General features: G+C 40.3%; 1 protein-coding gene across 8 annotated transcripts in view; it reads left to right on the top strand.

The window, feature by feature from the left end:
- SEMA5A (semaphorin 5A) overlaps positions 1-15,524 on the top strand; it is a 795,598-nt gene that overhangs the window by 675,936 nt on the left and 104,138 nt on the right. For all 8 annotated transcript variants that reach the window (XM_075586198.1, XM_075586192.1, XM_075586193.1 and 5 more), the window contains one exon: positions 8,119-8,266. In XM_075586198.1, coding sequence (XP_075442313.1) covers positions 8,119-8,266 — 148 coding nt within the window. The remainder of the gene's footprint in view (positions 1-8,118; positions 8,267-15,524) is intronic.

The raw sequence follows: 15,524 nt of genomic DNA, 5'->3' as shown, positions 1-15,524 counted from the left end.
GTGGGTCGCTTGCAGGCTTAACCCCTTCATGACCGTTGCTGTATTAACCACTATGGTAATGAAGGGGTTAAGTTGACCCGCAACACCCCCGGAAACCATAAACACCCCCCCAAATTCCAAATACCCCCTTAATCCCCCCGTTAATCCCCCCGCTCCCCACAGAAAGCATGGTAATGGATGGTTAACCCCTTCATTGCCTTAGCAGTTGGCCGCTAAGGTAATGAATTGGGCTGTTAATGCATTATTCCTGCTTCGGATGCATGGGGGGGGCTTCGGTGCTGATATTTCTGGGAATCAGCTCGGGAGCCCCCCTGCATCAATCCAAGGCAGGAAAAGGGCCTGATTTTTTTTCTATGTCCCCTATCGCCGCTCAGCTTCAGTTTCTTGCCAACTTTTGTTGACGGAGCGATTTGGAGAAAATCTCTCCATTTTATAGCCACGATCAGCGCCGAGATTCTGATCAGGGCTACTAGAATACGGCGGGTTTTAAAACTGGCGAGATATTGCTTCTCGCCACCCGCGCGGCGAGTTTTATTTTCCAGAAACAAAAAATGGCAGATTTTCCTCATCTCGCCAGTTTTTCGTCATTTACTGAATTGCTGTAGGCATATTTGGCAAAAAACTGGCGAGATAGGGCTTCTCGCAGCTCTCTGCATAGGCCCCTAAGTATCAAATTGTTACCTTCTCAGGGCCTAGCTAAATCCATGGGTGACGTCATAGCGCAACCAGGCTAGCAGTAGCCTGGTCAGTATTCATCCACGGTCTAAAGTATTTGCTCCTAGTTTAGCTAATAAAGATGTGGGCCGTGCAGGATCCCACTAGCTAGAATCAGAGGCTATTACAGCTCTCAGGGGGGGGGGGGGTACTGTTGGATGTCAGTGTGGCTTGGGATACTCAGTATACATGTCTGTGGAATAGCTATCAGCTACAGAATGCTATTTTGAAAGTGTCACACCTAGACTGTGGGTTGCAGCCCTGAGAAGGTAACAATTTGATACTTAGATTCAATGTATCTCAGCACATGACACCATTACTACAGCAGCTGCTTGCACTTGGTAACTCTGTAGTGATTTATGCAGTGATTCTGCATTTTCCCTACCCACTGTCAGACCAAGACCTTTTGATTTGTTTGGGGACTTACCCCTCTTTATTCTTTGGATTAATAAACTGTAACATACTTACCTGTTATTTAAAAGGTTTTACAGTTTTTCTCTGCCCTGAGTGAGAATTTGCTCACTCGTGTTTGATAGTGCATGCGCTATCATAGGTTTTAAATAGTTGATTTTTTTCTGTTTTCTATGTGTTTATGAAAACTTTATTATTTTGACTCAAGTGAGTGCATCAGCAGGGATCTCTGCTTTCCTCTATTGAAGTTACTAAATTGCCATAAAGCACAAAATGAATGATAAAAGGAATGTACTGTTGGATGCTATTTGTATTTTGTTTGATTACAGTGAGGCAAAGTTTCTGTGTCTGTTTCACAGCAATCGTGTTTGGTTGCAGTGCAGAATAGAAAGATTACTATTTCTATTGACCTCAGTAAACTGAAATTTATATTTAGATTGTTGTTAATAAAAAGCAGTAACCAAATTGTCTCAAATATAATTCTTTGTGTGGAATATTTGTTTTCATTTTGAGATTCTAAGGGCCAGGTACACTATGCTCTATTAAATCAGGACAAATAATGTAACATTACCTAAATGAGAAAAACTGGGTTAACAAGTTATTCTCTTTAGTGCATAAGTGTTTCTATTAACATGACGTTAATTTATGATAATGTCTTGTTATATAGCCTAACATAGCTTAGCGTATGAGCTTGACGCTCACAACTGGTACCAGACTGAACTAATGTACATGATAAGTGAAACCGAAGTGAATGATCTGTTTCTTAAACAGAAAATCAAATGATACATCAGGAAAGAGAGCTCCACAATAATTCTATATAAATATAGCATAGATAGATATCTTGAAAGAAAAATACATATTTTAATATGCCGTTAGCATTTTGGTCCATAGCCCAGGATCATTTTCCAAATGAGATACTCATTTTATTCTATTTGTTTGAAATAACTTTAAACATTTTGACATTTGTTTTCTGTTTTTGGCAGGATATGTAGCCAGCACTTACATTTCAACCAATAAACATGTATTTGCCATTTACAAGACACATTTTACAAGACATACACTTGAGTCCATACTGTGTGTGCAGGACTCAACAAATAATCCAATTCATATTTAAAATTACTTATCAGTTCATAGCCAGATTGTCATCTATTACATAATCATTTTGTAAGTTGCGTCGTTGGTTGGCAAAGCAGATATGAATATAAAAAAAAGATTGATAAAACATCTTTGTTATAATGCAAGAGGTAGTTTGTTTATATGCATTAAAGCAGCAATCTCACCAAAATGTTACACTGTTTTTTTAGCCAGGTTTGGAACTGGGGGTGTCCTCCGTTTCAAGATACCAGTGCAGCTAGACTCATTGCCTGCTGTGAGATGCACAAAACAGTGATAAGTCTTTTAAGTGAGATAAATGCCTTTATAGCGTGATACTGTCTGCTATGAGATTCACAAAGCAGTGATAAGTGCTTTTAAGTGGGAAAAAATGCCATTATAGCACGATACTGCAGTGTTATCACTGCTTTATGAATCTCACAACAGGCAGTATCATGCTATAAAGGCATGTATCTCACTTAAAAGCACTTATCACTGCTTTGTGCATAGCACCCAGAAAACCCACTTATCACTGCTAAGTGCATGACCCCCATTGTCCCCAGAGCTGCAGCTGAAAAGCAAAAAGTTGGGGTTCCGGAGACAGTGCTAGTCAGGACATGACTCCCGGACATCTAAACTTCTGCATTGGTTCCCCCACAACGTTAATCCTACGGTGCCGGGGAAGCAGCGGTCACGTTCCCATAGATCACACTGGTGCCGGAGGCAATGAGTCTGGCTACATCTGTTCTTACCAGTGAAGTTAGCAGTGTCCTTGCTGAAGTTTTAAATGGTTATCCAATAGGAAGCCACAATGAATGATATTAAGGCTTCCACAAGATTCAATGGCCATTTTGTTTACCGTGGAGAGGGAAGACACATTGTACAAGATATAAACTTGAGTCCATACTCTTTTTAGGACTCAGAGAATGCAATTAATATATGAAATTACCCAGCAATTAATAACCAGATTGTATATTATTACACTAATATTTTTGAAGATTCATGATTTGTTGGGGAAAAAACAGATATAAATATAAAATAAAATCGATGCATTAAAGCAGCAATCCTACCAAAATTATATAAAAAAAAAAATGTAATCCAGCATTGTAATTGGGGGACCTCCAAAACCAAACCACATTATTTTCAGCTACTTACCGGTGAAGTTACTGGTGTTCTTGCTGGGTATTTAAATGGATGTCCAAAAGGAAGCCATAGCAGATGATGTTATGCATGCCTATTGACTCACGGAACCCATGAGATTCAATGATCATTTTGTTTCCCATGGAGGAAGTTTTAAACTGGGTAATTTAACTGATAAGTATATCGAGAACTGGTCCCTGGAGCTGAAAATCACGCAGTTCAGCTTCAAATTACCACAAGGTTTTCATCCTGTTAAAAAAAGTGTAGATTAAAAAATTGAGTAGGTGGAATTGCTGGTATAAATGTACTGTACTATGTTAGGAGTTTGACATTTTGTAGGGTTTTGTGGTCTGTACCACTACCTATCGGTATCAATTCACCTTTTTCCATGAGTCTATGCTTTTTTTTATTTTTAGCATTTACGGTTGAAAAAGTTATAATTTTTCCAAATATTTTAAAGCATTGAAAATTATTGTGGCCAAAAGTTACTAGAATCTAACACTAGGACCGTGATTTTATATGCTCTGAAGCTGCTTCCCCTTGCTGAAGAAGATTTAAGTCCCATTTATTCGAATGAAACTAAACTATTCTCTAGTACTGGGAAGCAGCAAATGAGATATTATCTTGCATACAGTGGGGCATGGATGGAATGAAGTAAGCCTAATTATGCCACTCTACAGATCCTTTGTAAGACCATACTTTGAATACGGAGTAAAGTCAGTGGCACCACTCCATAAAAAAGATATTATGTAACTAAAAAAAGTGCAGAGAAGAGCCACCAAATTAATAAAGGGGATGGAAAATCTGATTTAGGAGGAGAATCTAGTTAAAATATATTTGTTTACATTAGAAAAGAGTAATCTATTAGGGGATGTGATAACTATATACAAATATATTCAGGGTCAATACAAGGAGCTTTCAAAATAACTATTCATCCCAAGGGCAGTACAAACGATACAGGGTCATCCCTTAAGGCTGGAGGAAAGGAAATTTCAACAGGAAAAAGGTTATATACAGTAAGAGCAGTTAAAATGTGGAACTAATTACCCATGGAAAACAAAAAAAGCAGACGAAGCAATGCAAAAAAGCTACCCATGGAAACTGTGATGGCAGATAAGATAGATATATTAAATAAAAAGGTTGGGCATCTTTTTAAAAAGGAAAGGTATACAGAGATATAAGAAGTAAATAAACATGGGAAGCATGTTGGTCCAGGGAGAAATCTGATTACCATTATTCAAGTCCTGAAGAAATCTATTGTTGCCCTTATGAGACATCATTGGATATTGTTTCACTGGTTTTTTTTGTTTGCCTTCCTCTGGAGCAATATACTGTAAATACAAATATATTATATCATATAAGCATCTGTCATCTCTATTTAACATAGATTGAACTCAATAGACATGTTTTTTTTGTTCAAACTCATCAGCTATGTAGTATGCAACTGTAAATTAATAAGGCACTTTGTCATTCTGCGATCAGAGATTGAAACATATATCCCTATATGGTCGAGTTGTTCAATTTGAAGCTATGTTTACATGTTTAGTTCTTAGAATTATTTATTGAAGTCATTATAGGAAAGATAATTTTTCTCTGGGGCATTCAATCCATTTGCCTCATTGTGTCATTGTTTGCATAATAAAAGCTATCTCAACCTACAAAGATTGTATTCATATGATTTTGACATTACAAAATATGACTGCTAAAAACTATATCATTCACTTTCAGAAATATTTATAGACAATAACATTCATTGCCGGTTTTTCATTTCAGCTTCACATAACATACCAACAAAGTGCTGTACTACAGACGCAGATTTTTAAGCTCTCACTTAAGGGCTGTTCTATACAGCATGCGGACGTGCAGCCGCTCGTTCCTATGCGAACGCGCGTGCACGTGCTGCATGCTTTTCATGTCTATAGAGCTGGGAGCTGCAGGTTCGTGTATATGTGTGTGTATGTGTTTATATGTGTGTACTGCACCGACACACTTTATTCGAGCAAATACCCAGTATGTACCTGGCAGATAACGGGAATGCGCCGCTCCTCACCTCTGACAAGCCCCGTTGCATTTGCCTTCCCAGCCTGGGTTCATGCCTGGCTGATGGGCGGCTGATCTGTTAAATGATAATGATTAGGATTTAATAGGCTGCAATGCTTCGCGTGTCTACCAGATGGCATAAATTCATGAATTGTAATGCAGTATATATATATATATACTGTGCAGTATTGCAGCCAGCGGGAATAAAATGCTTCAATCCCTGCTTGGAAAATAACTCAATGCACTCGGGCAGAAAACAGTCACAAACCTCAATACACCCGGGTATACCCGAATTCGTGGGACTAGCCAAGCTCGAATAAAGTGTGTCGCCAGTGTATGTGTGAGTATATGTGTGTGAATGGGTTGTGTGAGTAAAAGTAAGTCCTAGATAGATTTTTTTAAAGAAAAAAAAAAGTTTAATAAATATTTTTTTTGTTTGATTTACAATCCTTGACCCTCCCCCCCCCACACACAAACATTCTTACAAACACACATCCACGCATACATGCATACATACACACATATACATACATTTGAGCGCAGGTAGCGGCGCGAAAAGATGCATTTCTTCATCTTTGCCGCTGCCTGTCGGCTCCCCTCTCCCTGCCGTGCGCGTGCTCGGCCCTTCTATAGAAAGGCTGACTAATGTCAGCCAACTAAAAATCCACGCGCTCGCACGGCGTAGCACGCGCCTGGCACTATAGAACGTGCCTATACAGCAGCATGCCTCATGTATATTTAAGACATGTTTACTTTTGTCTCATCTATAAGTTATTTTTAACTTTTCCCAAGCGTCTGACTTACTGTCTTCCCCCCTCCCCCAGAAATAATGCTGAGGCTGAAGTTCAACTTCATCATATTTGGGATTTTTTTAATGCTATTTTCCCATGTGACCTCATCAACACTACATGCGGTGCAGGCAGATAGTGCAAAGGGCAGCTGTTTCACAGATGGAATTTTGTGGCATGTCCTGTTTATCAATTGCTATTGAAATCCATCTTTGTAGGCCTGGGAAATATGATAATATTTGAACTGAACACAATAATTCAAATGTAAGAGAAGGGGGTTAATGAGGCTTGTTTGATGGAAAATCAAGCTTAAATAACTTAACTTTAAACCGCTATGGTAAGACAGATGTAACCCAGTAATATGTTGTGGGTTGTTAAAACATACCTGGTGTTTTTAGAGCTGGCAATCTAGGCATATTCAAAGCTGCACTTGTTTTATTCAATATTTGGAAATCTACAAATTGGAAGGCCAGCTTCACAACTTGATGATTTTGTATATTTAAATTGAAAACAGAAATTCACCTTGTCAGTCACCATAAACTTATTCAGCCTGATTTTCAACCTGCAACCAGCTTAATACAGTTACCAGCATTCAAATAAACATTCCATATAAACCAGGGTTGCAGGGTACACCAGGCTCCCTCATAGAAGTGGGCGGGTGTTGTAATTTTAGATTGGCAGGTTATTTATTTTTTCTACTTTTGTACCCCCAGTCTAGTGATTTCAGCCACAGCTCACTGGCGGCATTAACTTTTCTACATGTGCAAATCATATCACTACACAAGTGTCCAAAGTCCCATCTGTTTATCCTCACACCCACTAGCTCCATCAGTGGGATTGGCTGAATATCTCTGATCATTTAAAAGACCCACAGAATAACCTGGTATTGGACATTTTAAAATATGATTGTGTGTCAAGTAATATACATATACTGAACTTGCTCCGATCATCAGATTCACAGACTTCAAATTGTTGGTTGCAAAAAACATATTACACAATAAAGTACATGTTCTTTCCTTCTACACATCCATTCTGCCTTACTCCCTTTATGGTTGTTTCTTTCCTTTTTTGTCACTCTCTTAATCTGTGTAGCCTTTTCCCCATCCTGTACAAATGTGCAGATGCCCATTCAGTACGGATGTGACCTGTAACACATTTGTGTCACTTTACATAGTAATATATATTTTCCAAAGTTATCTGAACAGAGCGTAGACAGGGGTACAGTATACCAAATTTGCCTTATAGTACTTTTTGGTTTTGTTTGTTTGATACGGGCAATGAAATCGTGTCACGTAATCATTTCACTGAAAAGACCTGCAGTATATTATATGGGAACGAATAATAATTGATACAAATAAAAGGAATGATTGCTTACATATTAACCCCCACACTGAAACTGCACATTTTTTCACTTTAGCATATCTTCATGCCATAGGTAATATCCTCCTTACTTACTCCTATAGGTAATAAAGCATAGTAGAAAGCAAAACTCTCCACAATCTACTTTTTTAAATAAAAATGTCCACCAGCACGTGCAATGCTTTTGAGCCAATAAATGTGGAGATCATCTCTACAAGGTGCATCAATCTCACTTAGGTCTGTCCCCTGTTTCCATTGCAGGTCTTCATTGGTTGATCTACCGTATGTTGAACCAATGGGCTCACCATGCTCGGACTAGCATGGTTTAGTCCTAACAGTTCCCAACATCTGTTTTACATTTCTTGTTTAATTTTCTTTGTATTTTCTTTATTAACAGGAAAATGTCTATACAGTTTGAGGTAATTGTGTACTGTATCCAGTGAAAAACGTGAAAACTAAAAATGCATCTCAGTATATATTTCTCATGTAAAATAATGTCAACAATGAACAGATATATGAGTGAGATCCGTTTCTGTTTGTGATATTACACTCACTATGTTTATTGTTGTCACAGATATTGCAATGAACATTTGCCATGTCCTCCACATGTGTTTTGGTCAAGCTGGGGTCCGTGGGAACGATGCACTGCACAATGTGGAGGAGGCATTCAGGCTCGCAGAAGAATTTGTGAAAATGGATCTGAATGTCCTGGTTGCAGTGTAGTGAGTATTTCTCTTATTGACTTTCTTAAGCTACAACATACATTTACATATATATTTTTTCACAATTGTAAAATGTTTCATATGTAGTACTACTGTATATTTTTTTGACATATGCCATGTACAAGGTCCAATATATACAGTATTTATAACCTGAATTGATCATTTTAAAGATTAGAATCCAGTTCTGTTTTTTCCAGTCTGTTTTCCACAGCATTTCAGAACTACAGTATTATGAAAAAGAATGCATTTGAGATTAGAGTTATAAAACCAATGTCTCATGATGACAAGGAGGCAGATTGGCAATACTGTATATACATTAGAATTATGTCAGTGGTTTTCATACCTCTCCTCAGGGCCCTGAGCCAGGCCAAGTTTCTGAGAAAAACACCATTCTATTCAAATGCAAATTAGGTGAATTCCCCTGTGTGCAACTGCATTCATTATTTGGGCCAGAGAAGAGTTTTGAGTACCACCAAATTACATTATATCACATAATATCTGTAGCATGTATCAAGCATTCGTTGCCAGTGACTTCATGGAGACTCAATGAATCTTGCATTAAAATCTACATTAGGAATCACGTGCTATGTTAATGCGCTTAGAATAACGCTACATCAGAGATAACTACCTGACATTATGTAGGATGTAATGTAGGTGACATTTGAATGAATACACACAAAATAAAATTAAGCGCTCTAAAAAACACTGGTAATGGTGATAAGCATATAATAGAGTAGCAAATATTTGTAATAAATATTCTAATAATGTAAGAGTGATAATGTTAATAAAAACAGGGATACAAATGCAAAAATACTGTATGGCAAAAACGTATTTGTGCAGTGAAATGACCCACAAGGAGAATTCCAATAACTTATTTATTCGGTTCAGAGGTAGCTTTAACTGGAGGTGGCACAACAAAAGACAAACAACAAAAAAAGACAAAGAAGACAATATACAGTTATGTTACAGTTATAATTAAAAGAATTCAAAGATAATGTAAACCAATAAACTTTTTTTTTTGTTATTTGTCTTTTTTGTATGCCACCCCCATTTGCTCCTGCCACATTTGGATTGATTTATCTAATTCAGACCCAGGGATCCTGCATAGTTGAATTATTGCTCTGGGGACCCTCCAGGGACACCGGTTTAGTTGACGATATTTCAGCTCCCTTTAGACTGCAGGAGTGAGCAAACTTTTTATGCCGAGCTCTCCTTTTCATTCATGAAATTTCTCGGGCTCCCCATGCCTGATGTAATCAAAATCACATGATGTCAGCGCACGTGAGCTGGTTAAGCCAATGAGGACGAACCAGCCTTGTGACGCGTCCGCCACGCGTCTACAATCTCCTGCAGCCAAGTTCACAAATCGCATGTGCTGCAGGCATGCGCGCAGGCAGCCTACTAGTATTGGATCACTGTTTATTTTATTGTTTGCTGGCATCTGGTAATATGTTTTTTTCTGGTGCACAAAGGCAACCCATTTGAGGGGGCATTCATCCACCTCTTTGCTACCTCCCTTCCCTCTCCCCCCTTCCCTTCCCCTCCCTTTTTTCCTTCTCCCATTTGCTTTCCCCAGTGTCATACACTCATACCTACCAGTATTCTGTATTATTTTTTTATTCCCGTTTTAAATGCTGCCCAGGGATCAGGGATACCCATAATCAAACTCAAGGGGGGTACTGATGGATCTCCCCTACTTATCAATACTCCCAAGTGACCCCCTTGACCCAAAAATTAACCCTCAGCCCCAAAAAACTCATCCTCCTCCCAAGCCCCTCAATTCTGACATCTCTGCCAGACCTTCATCCCTCTGTTTGGGTGGGGTGGGCACTTCGTTGATCTCTTCCTGGTCCTGCTGGAGCTCCCTGGTGATAGGTGATCATGAGGCGGGGGCCTGCTCCGGCTCCTCTAGGTGCTGGAAGGCCCTGCTACCAGTGGGTGTGCAGCTCATTGGTCTGAAAGGGGAACCACATCCTCCCCCACTGGAATTTCCCCCCCCTCCCCACTCCTCTCTCCTCTCCCCCAGCAGCAGCAGACATAGCAAAGCGTGCATCTGCAGATGGAACATCAATCACTCAATGGTGCCGGCCAGAACTGCAGCACGTTTGATGTCACTGCGCTAGGGTGTGCTCCTCCCCTGGCCTCTTTGGAGCTATTTCTTTTCAGCCGCCATACCTCCGCAGCCCCCGCATGCACCATGATGTTGGCCGCCAGCTAGGGTGACCAGACTTTCAAAAGTAAAAACCGAAACACATCATAAAATTTATTTAGAACACAAATTACATCACTTAAAAATAAATATTATATTTGTCTAATAGCATCCCCATTTATGCTGTGTTAATAATCTCTCTCTCACCCGCCACATCAGGACCTCTCTCCCCTCTTCCACAGTCTCACTCTCCTCTCCCCCAGTCTCTGCCTCTCCCAGTGTCTATCCCTCCCTCAATATCTCTCCCTCTCTCCACTCTCCCTCCCTCCACTCTCTCTCCCTCCACCCAGTGTGTGGTGTCTCTCTCTCTCTCCCTCCCCCAGTGTCTCTCCCTCCAGCCATTGTGTGTCTATTCCTCCTACCAGTGTCTCTCTCTCCCTCCCCCCAGTGTGTGTCCCTCTCTCTCCCTCCCTCCAGCCTGTATCTCTCCCTTCCTTCCAGTGTTTCTTTCACCTTCCCCCAGGGTGTCTCCCCTTCCCCACAGTGTCTTTCTCTCCCCCTCCCCAAAAAAATGTCTCTTACACCCATGTCGCACTTTTACCCTCCTCTCACCTCTCCATGTCTAACTTTCACCCACTTCTCCATGTCTCTCTTTCACCCACCTTCCACCTCTCCATGTCTCTATTTCACCCCCCTCCCAATGTCTCTCTTTGACCCCCACCCCCTCCCCATGTCTCTCTTTGAGCCCCTCCCACCTCTTCATGTCTCTCTTTGACCCCCCTCCCACCTCTCCATGTCTCTCTTTGACCCCCCTCTCCATGACACACACACTCACACACACTTACCTTATCACACTCCGTTCAGCAAGGCAAAGCCTGTGCTGCATGAGCTGTTCAGCACAGCGCCATCTAATGGCTGACGGAGAAATTGCAGCAACGACTTCTTTTCTCTCTGCTTCTGGCAAAATCGCCCCCGCTGCCTGCGCCCCCCCCAAACAATCTTGCACCCCCCCAATTTGCGCACCGCTGCTTTAGAGAAATCAAAATGGCCTCCAAAATTTGCTGGTTATATGGACCAATAGGAATTTGCCGCATTATAAGGACAGTGATATTGAGGCTTCCTATTGGATGGTTATGGTGGCTATCTTTAAATGTCTAGTGAAGAACAACAGCAGCTACTGTACATTGCTAAGTATCTTGGGCACTGGTTGGTCTCCAGAGCTAAAAGTTGCAAGGTGCAGCTACAAAGGACCCCCCTGTTTAAAATGCTGTAAAAAAAACACAAGTAAAATAGGGCTGGACTGTTGCTTTTTTTTTTTTTTTTTTTTTTACCTTTTTGCTTCTTACATATTAATTTCCTCCCCTTTATAAACATTTAGAGGGTTATTTACCAAGGTCTGAAAAGCTGAAAAGGCTGAAAAGCTGGGGACAAAACAGTGCAAACGACTGTCACCAGATTTATCAAAGGAAAAGCTTAAATTGCTTTTAGTAGGATTTCTGTTCTTTGATAAATATGATGCTTAACTGTGTACTGAATCTGTGCCAAATTTTCAGCTGGGAGAATAAACATCATAGATTTTAGTGTCTAATTTCTGAATATTTGTGGCATTTCTTTTTTTTACTTAATGAGGGCTTCAGGGCCCACATTTTATTGAATTAAATATTAAAATGTAGACACAGCTGATACACAGTAATTAATACAAGTAATGTGACAATCTCATGAAAGGGTATTTCCCATGCAGGCAATAAATGTGAAACAATGCATACTGAATACAAATATTTATTTTCAACGAAGAAATAGTTAAAGCACTTCAAATTAGTTTCTGTTGAAATAAAGAACTTGATAGTTGATATGTATTAGACTTCAAAGGCTCAATATTACAGGATGGTAATGATCACAAGTGGAAATTGCTGCAGAAGGGTGTTTGCTATTTAACTACATTAGCATAAGGACAAAGCAGCAGTGAAAAAGTTGCTCACTACTACACTCCATGTCATAGGTATTATTACAAAAATAGACAGAAACTTAACAAGGGAAACATTTACTGTGATAGATTCTTCTACAGGAAATAATCAGTACTCTTATAAGATTAGAAGGTCCCCTTTTTGACAAACTTTCTTTGATTTTGAAAGATTATAGCAATTTTTTTTCATCTTAAAATGAAGCTGGTATTGTATATCACTAATCTCCAATATTTTAACAGAAGCCCTAGGCATCGATTCAATGAATATACTGTGCACTGGTTAATATTGGTTGCCCCTCAAAATGCTGCAAGCTCAATTACATGTTTAAGGGATTAAGGTCCGTATTCACAAAGTGAAGGTAATCCGTAAAGTATCTTATAACACATTCAAGTAACATCTAATTCTAATATTGGCATACTGTGTATGAACTGTATGTATATATATATATATATATATATATATATATATATATATATATATATAGGTGGAGGGCATTCTAAAACCACTTGTCAGGAACACACCCAGCTGTATCCAGGATACCACCGACCTGCTAAACAAACTGAATGCCAATGGCAGGAACACTACTAGCAACTATGGATGTAGAGTCACTTTATACAAACATCCCCCACGAGGATGGGATTTCAGCCTGCAGATACTTTCTGGGACCGCAGGAGCCACTCACAGAGACAGTGACTAAATGCATCAAATTTATTCTGACCCATAACTACTTCACATTTGGAAATGACACATACCTCCAGACAACCGGGACCGCTATGGATACTCGGATGGCGCCACAGTATGCCAATCTGTTCTGCGCAAAACTGGAAAGTGACTTTCTTTCCACCTGTCACTTGAAACCCCTTACATACCTTCGCTACATCGATGACATCCTCCTGATTTGGACCTCTGGCGAACAGGACCTCCTAAAGTTCTATGACAACTTCAATACGTTCCACCCGACCATCAACCTCAAACTCACCCATTCTCCGGATGAAGTACATTTCCTAGACACCACCATTACTATAAAGAACAACCAACTACAGACTTCTGTATACCGCAAACCTACAGATAGAGCCAGCTATTTGAGGGACAACAGCTTCCACCCGACACACACCAAACATGCAACCATCTACAGTCAAGCCATACGATACAACCGGATATGCTCCGACACAGCAGACAGAGACCAGCGGATTAAAGCCTTGAGATCAGACTTTATAAACCATGGGTACAGCCACAGAATTGTAGACCAGCAAATTCACAAAGCCACCAGAATACCAAGAATTGATCTCCTTGAATACAAACAGAAGGAGACAAGCGACAGGGTACCTTTGGTGGTCACATATAACCCACACCTAGGAGCACTACGCAAGATCGCCAGGAAACTACAACCCATCCTCCAGGAAGATACAAGACTGCAACATTTCTTCCCTGAAGCACCCTTATTATCATACAGACAACCCCATAATCTCAAGAATATTATGGTGAGGAGTAAAGTATTCAGCAGTACAACTGAATGCGGGACAAAACCATGCCAGGACCCAAGATGCAAAACCTGCGCAATGCTCTACACAGCGGACACAATACAAATACCACACAGGAATCGGGAATACAAAATCAGAGGAAGGTTCACCTGTTCCTCCAGCAATGTCGTGTCCCTCATCATGTGCATGAAATGCCCAGGGGGCTGCTACTACATAGGTGAGACAGGGCAGGGGCTAAACAAGAGAATGAACCTGCACCACCGCAGCATCACATGCGGAACAAGAGACAGTCCTGTTGGCGAACATTTCTCTGACTCTGGCCATAAGATGAACGATCTGAGGGTTGCCATACTCAAAGGTAATCTTAAAACACCGAAAGAGAGACGGTTGCATGAATACAAATTTATGCAACTGTTCGGGACACTTAGCAGTGGCCTAAACAGAGATCGAAATTTTATGAGTCATTACTGACACAAGTGAACTCTCTTCCCATGAGCGCTATAGGCCATGTCTGCACATACTGTGCTATATGTATGCACACACAGCTGTCTCTCACACATACTTATACTCCTTGTTTTCCCATCCATATACACCAATAGGGACCACATAGTATCCACACACACTTTTAGTTATGCTACTAACTCTCACATTTCCACACCCACCCACACCATTTATATCCGCTCCCACTCCACACACACCTTTTGTAAAGCACTGTATATACTGTGGCTCTCCATTCATGTTAATTCACACTGATACACATACACACTCTTTCATCACTTGCTTTCAGAAACCTTTTGACACCTCCAGCCATAAAACACATCCACACCGGGGGAAGGACCAGCACAGATAACATTCCAATAGACACTGTTTATAGTATAGCTTTTGCTTGCTTCATTCATTGTAACATCGCCGGAAGAAGAGATCAGTGTATCTCGAAAGCTCGCACAAATAAAAGCATTTCGTTAGCCACAGAACGGTATCATCTATTTATTTTTTTATTATTGAAGCTCGGCTAACACGGTACTGATACCTCTATATATATATATATATATATATATATATATATATATATATATATATATATATATATAAACAAAAAAATGGGAAGACAGGGTTTATATATATATATATATATATATATATATATATATATATATATTAGTCAGATAAGGCAGTTAGCACTCCTATAGGTGCGGTTATTAACCGCTAAGTTGATTAAGGGGGTTAGGAGCCATTAGTTTGTATTTTGTATGTATTCTTGATGGCATCGGAGAACATTGACCTGCAGTATGCTGTCGAGGATGCCCTTCATGATGGCAGGGGTAAGTAGAAAGGTTGATTTACTTTATTTAGGCTGCCTGGCTAATGTTTTATTTAATAATGGGCAAATGAGCTATTATCCATATCTGGATAATAGTTGGGGAGGGGGGGAGGTGGATATGTGTTGGGGGGGGGGGTGTATTTATTCCAATGTATTCCAAATTGTATTTTTGGTCCAGGATTGGTACCACAGGCCAACAGGAACCAGAGGGTACCAAGTGAGGGCCCCTAGACACCCATGGGGACCACCCATGGACCTCTGGACACCCATGGGGACCACCGAGGACCCCGGACACCACCAGAGGACCCCCGGACACCCGTGGGTAACACCCTCAGGGACCACC

The sequence above is a fragment of the Ascaphus truei genome, chromosome 2 (assembly GCF_040206685.1).
Source record: "Ascaphus truei isolate aAscTru1 chromosome 2, aAscTru1.hap1, whole genome shotgun sequence".
NCBI classification, from domain to species: Eukaryota; Metazoa; Chordata; class Amphibia; order Anura; family Ascaphidae; genus Ascaphus; species Ascaphus truei.
The sequence above is the reverse complement of the archived record's forward strand: the minus strand, read 5'-3'. Positions and strand labels throughout refer to the sequence as shown.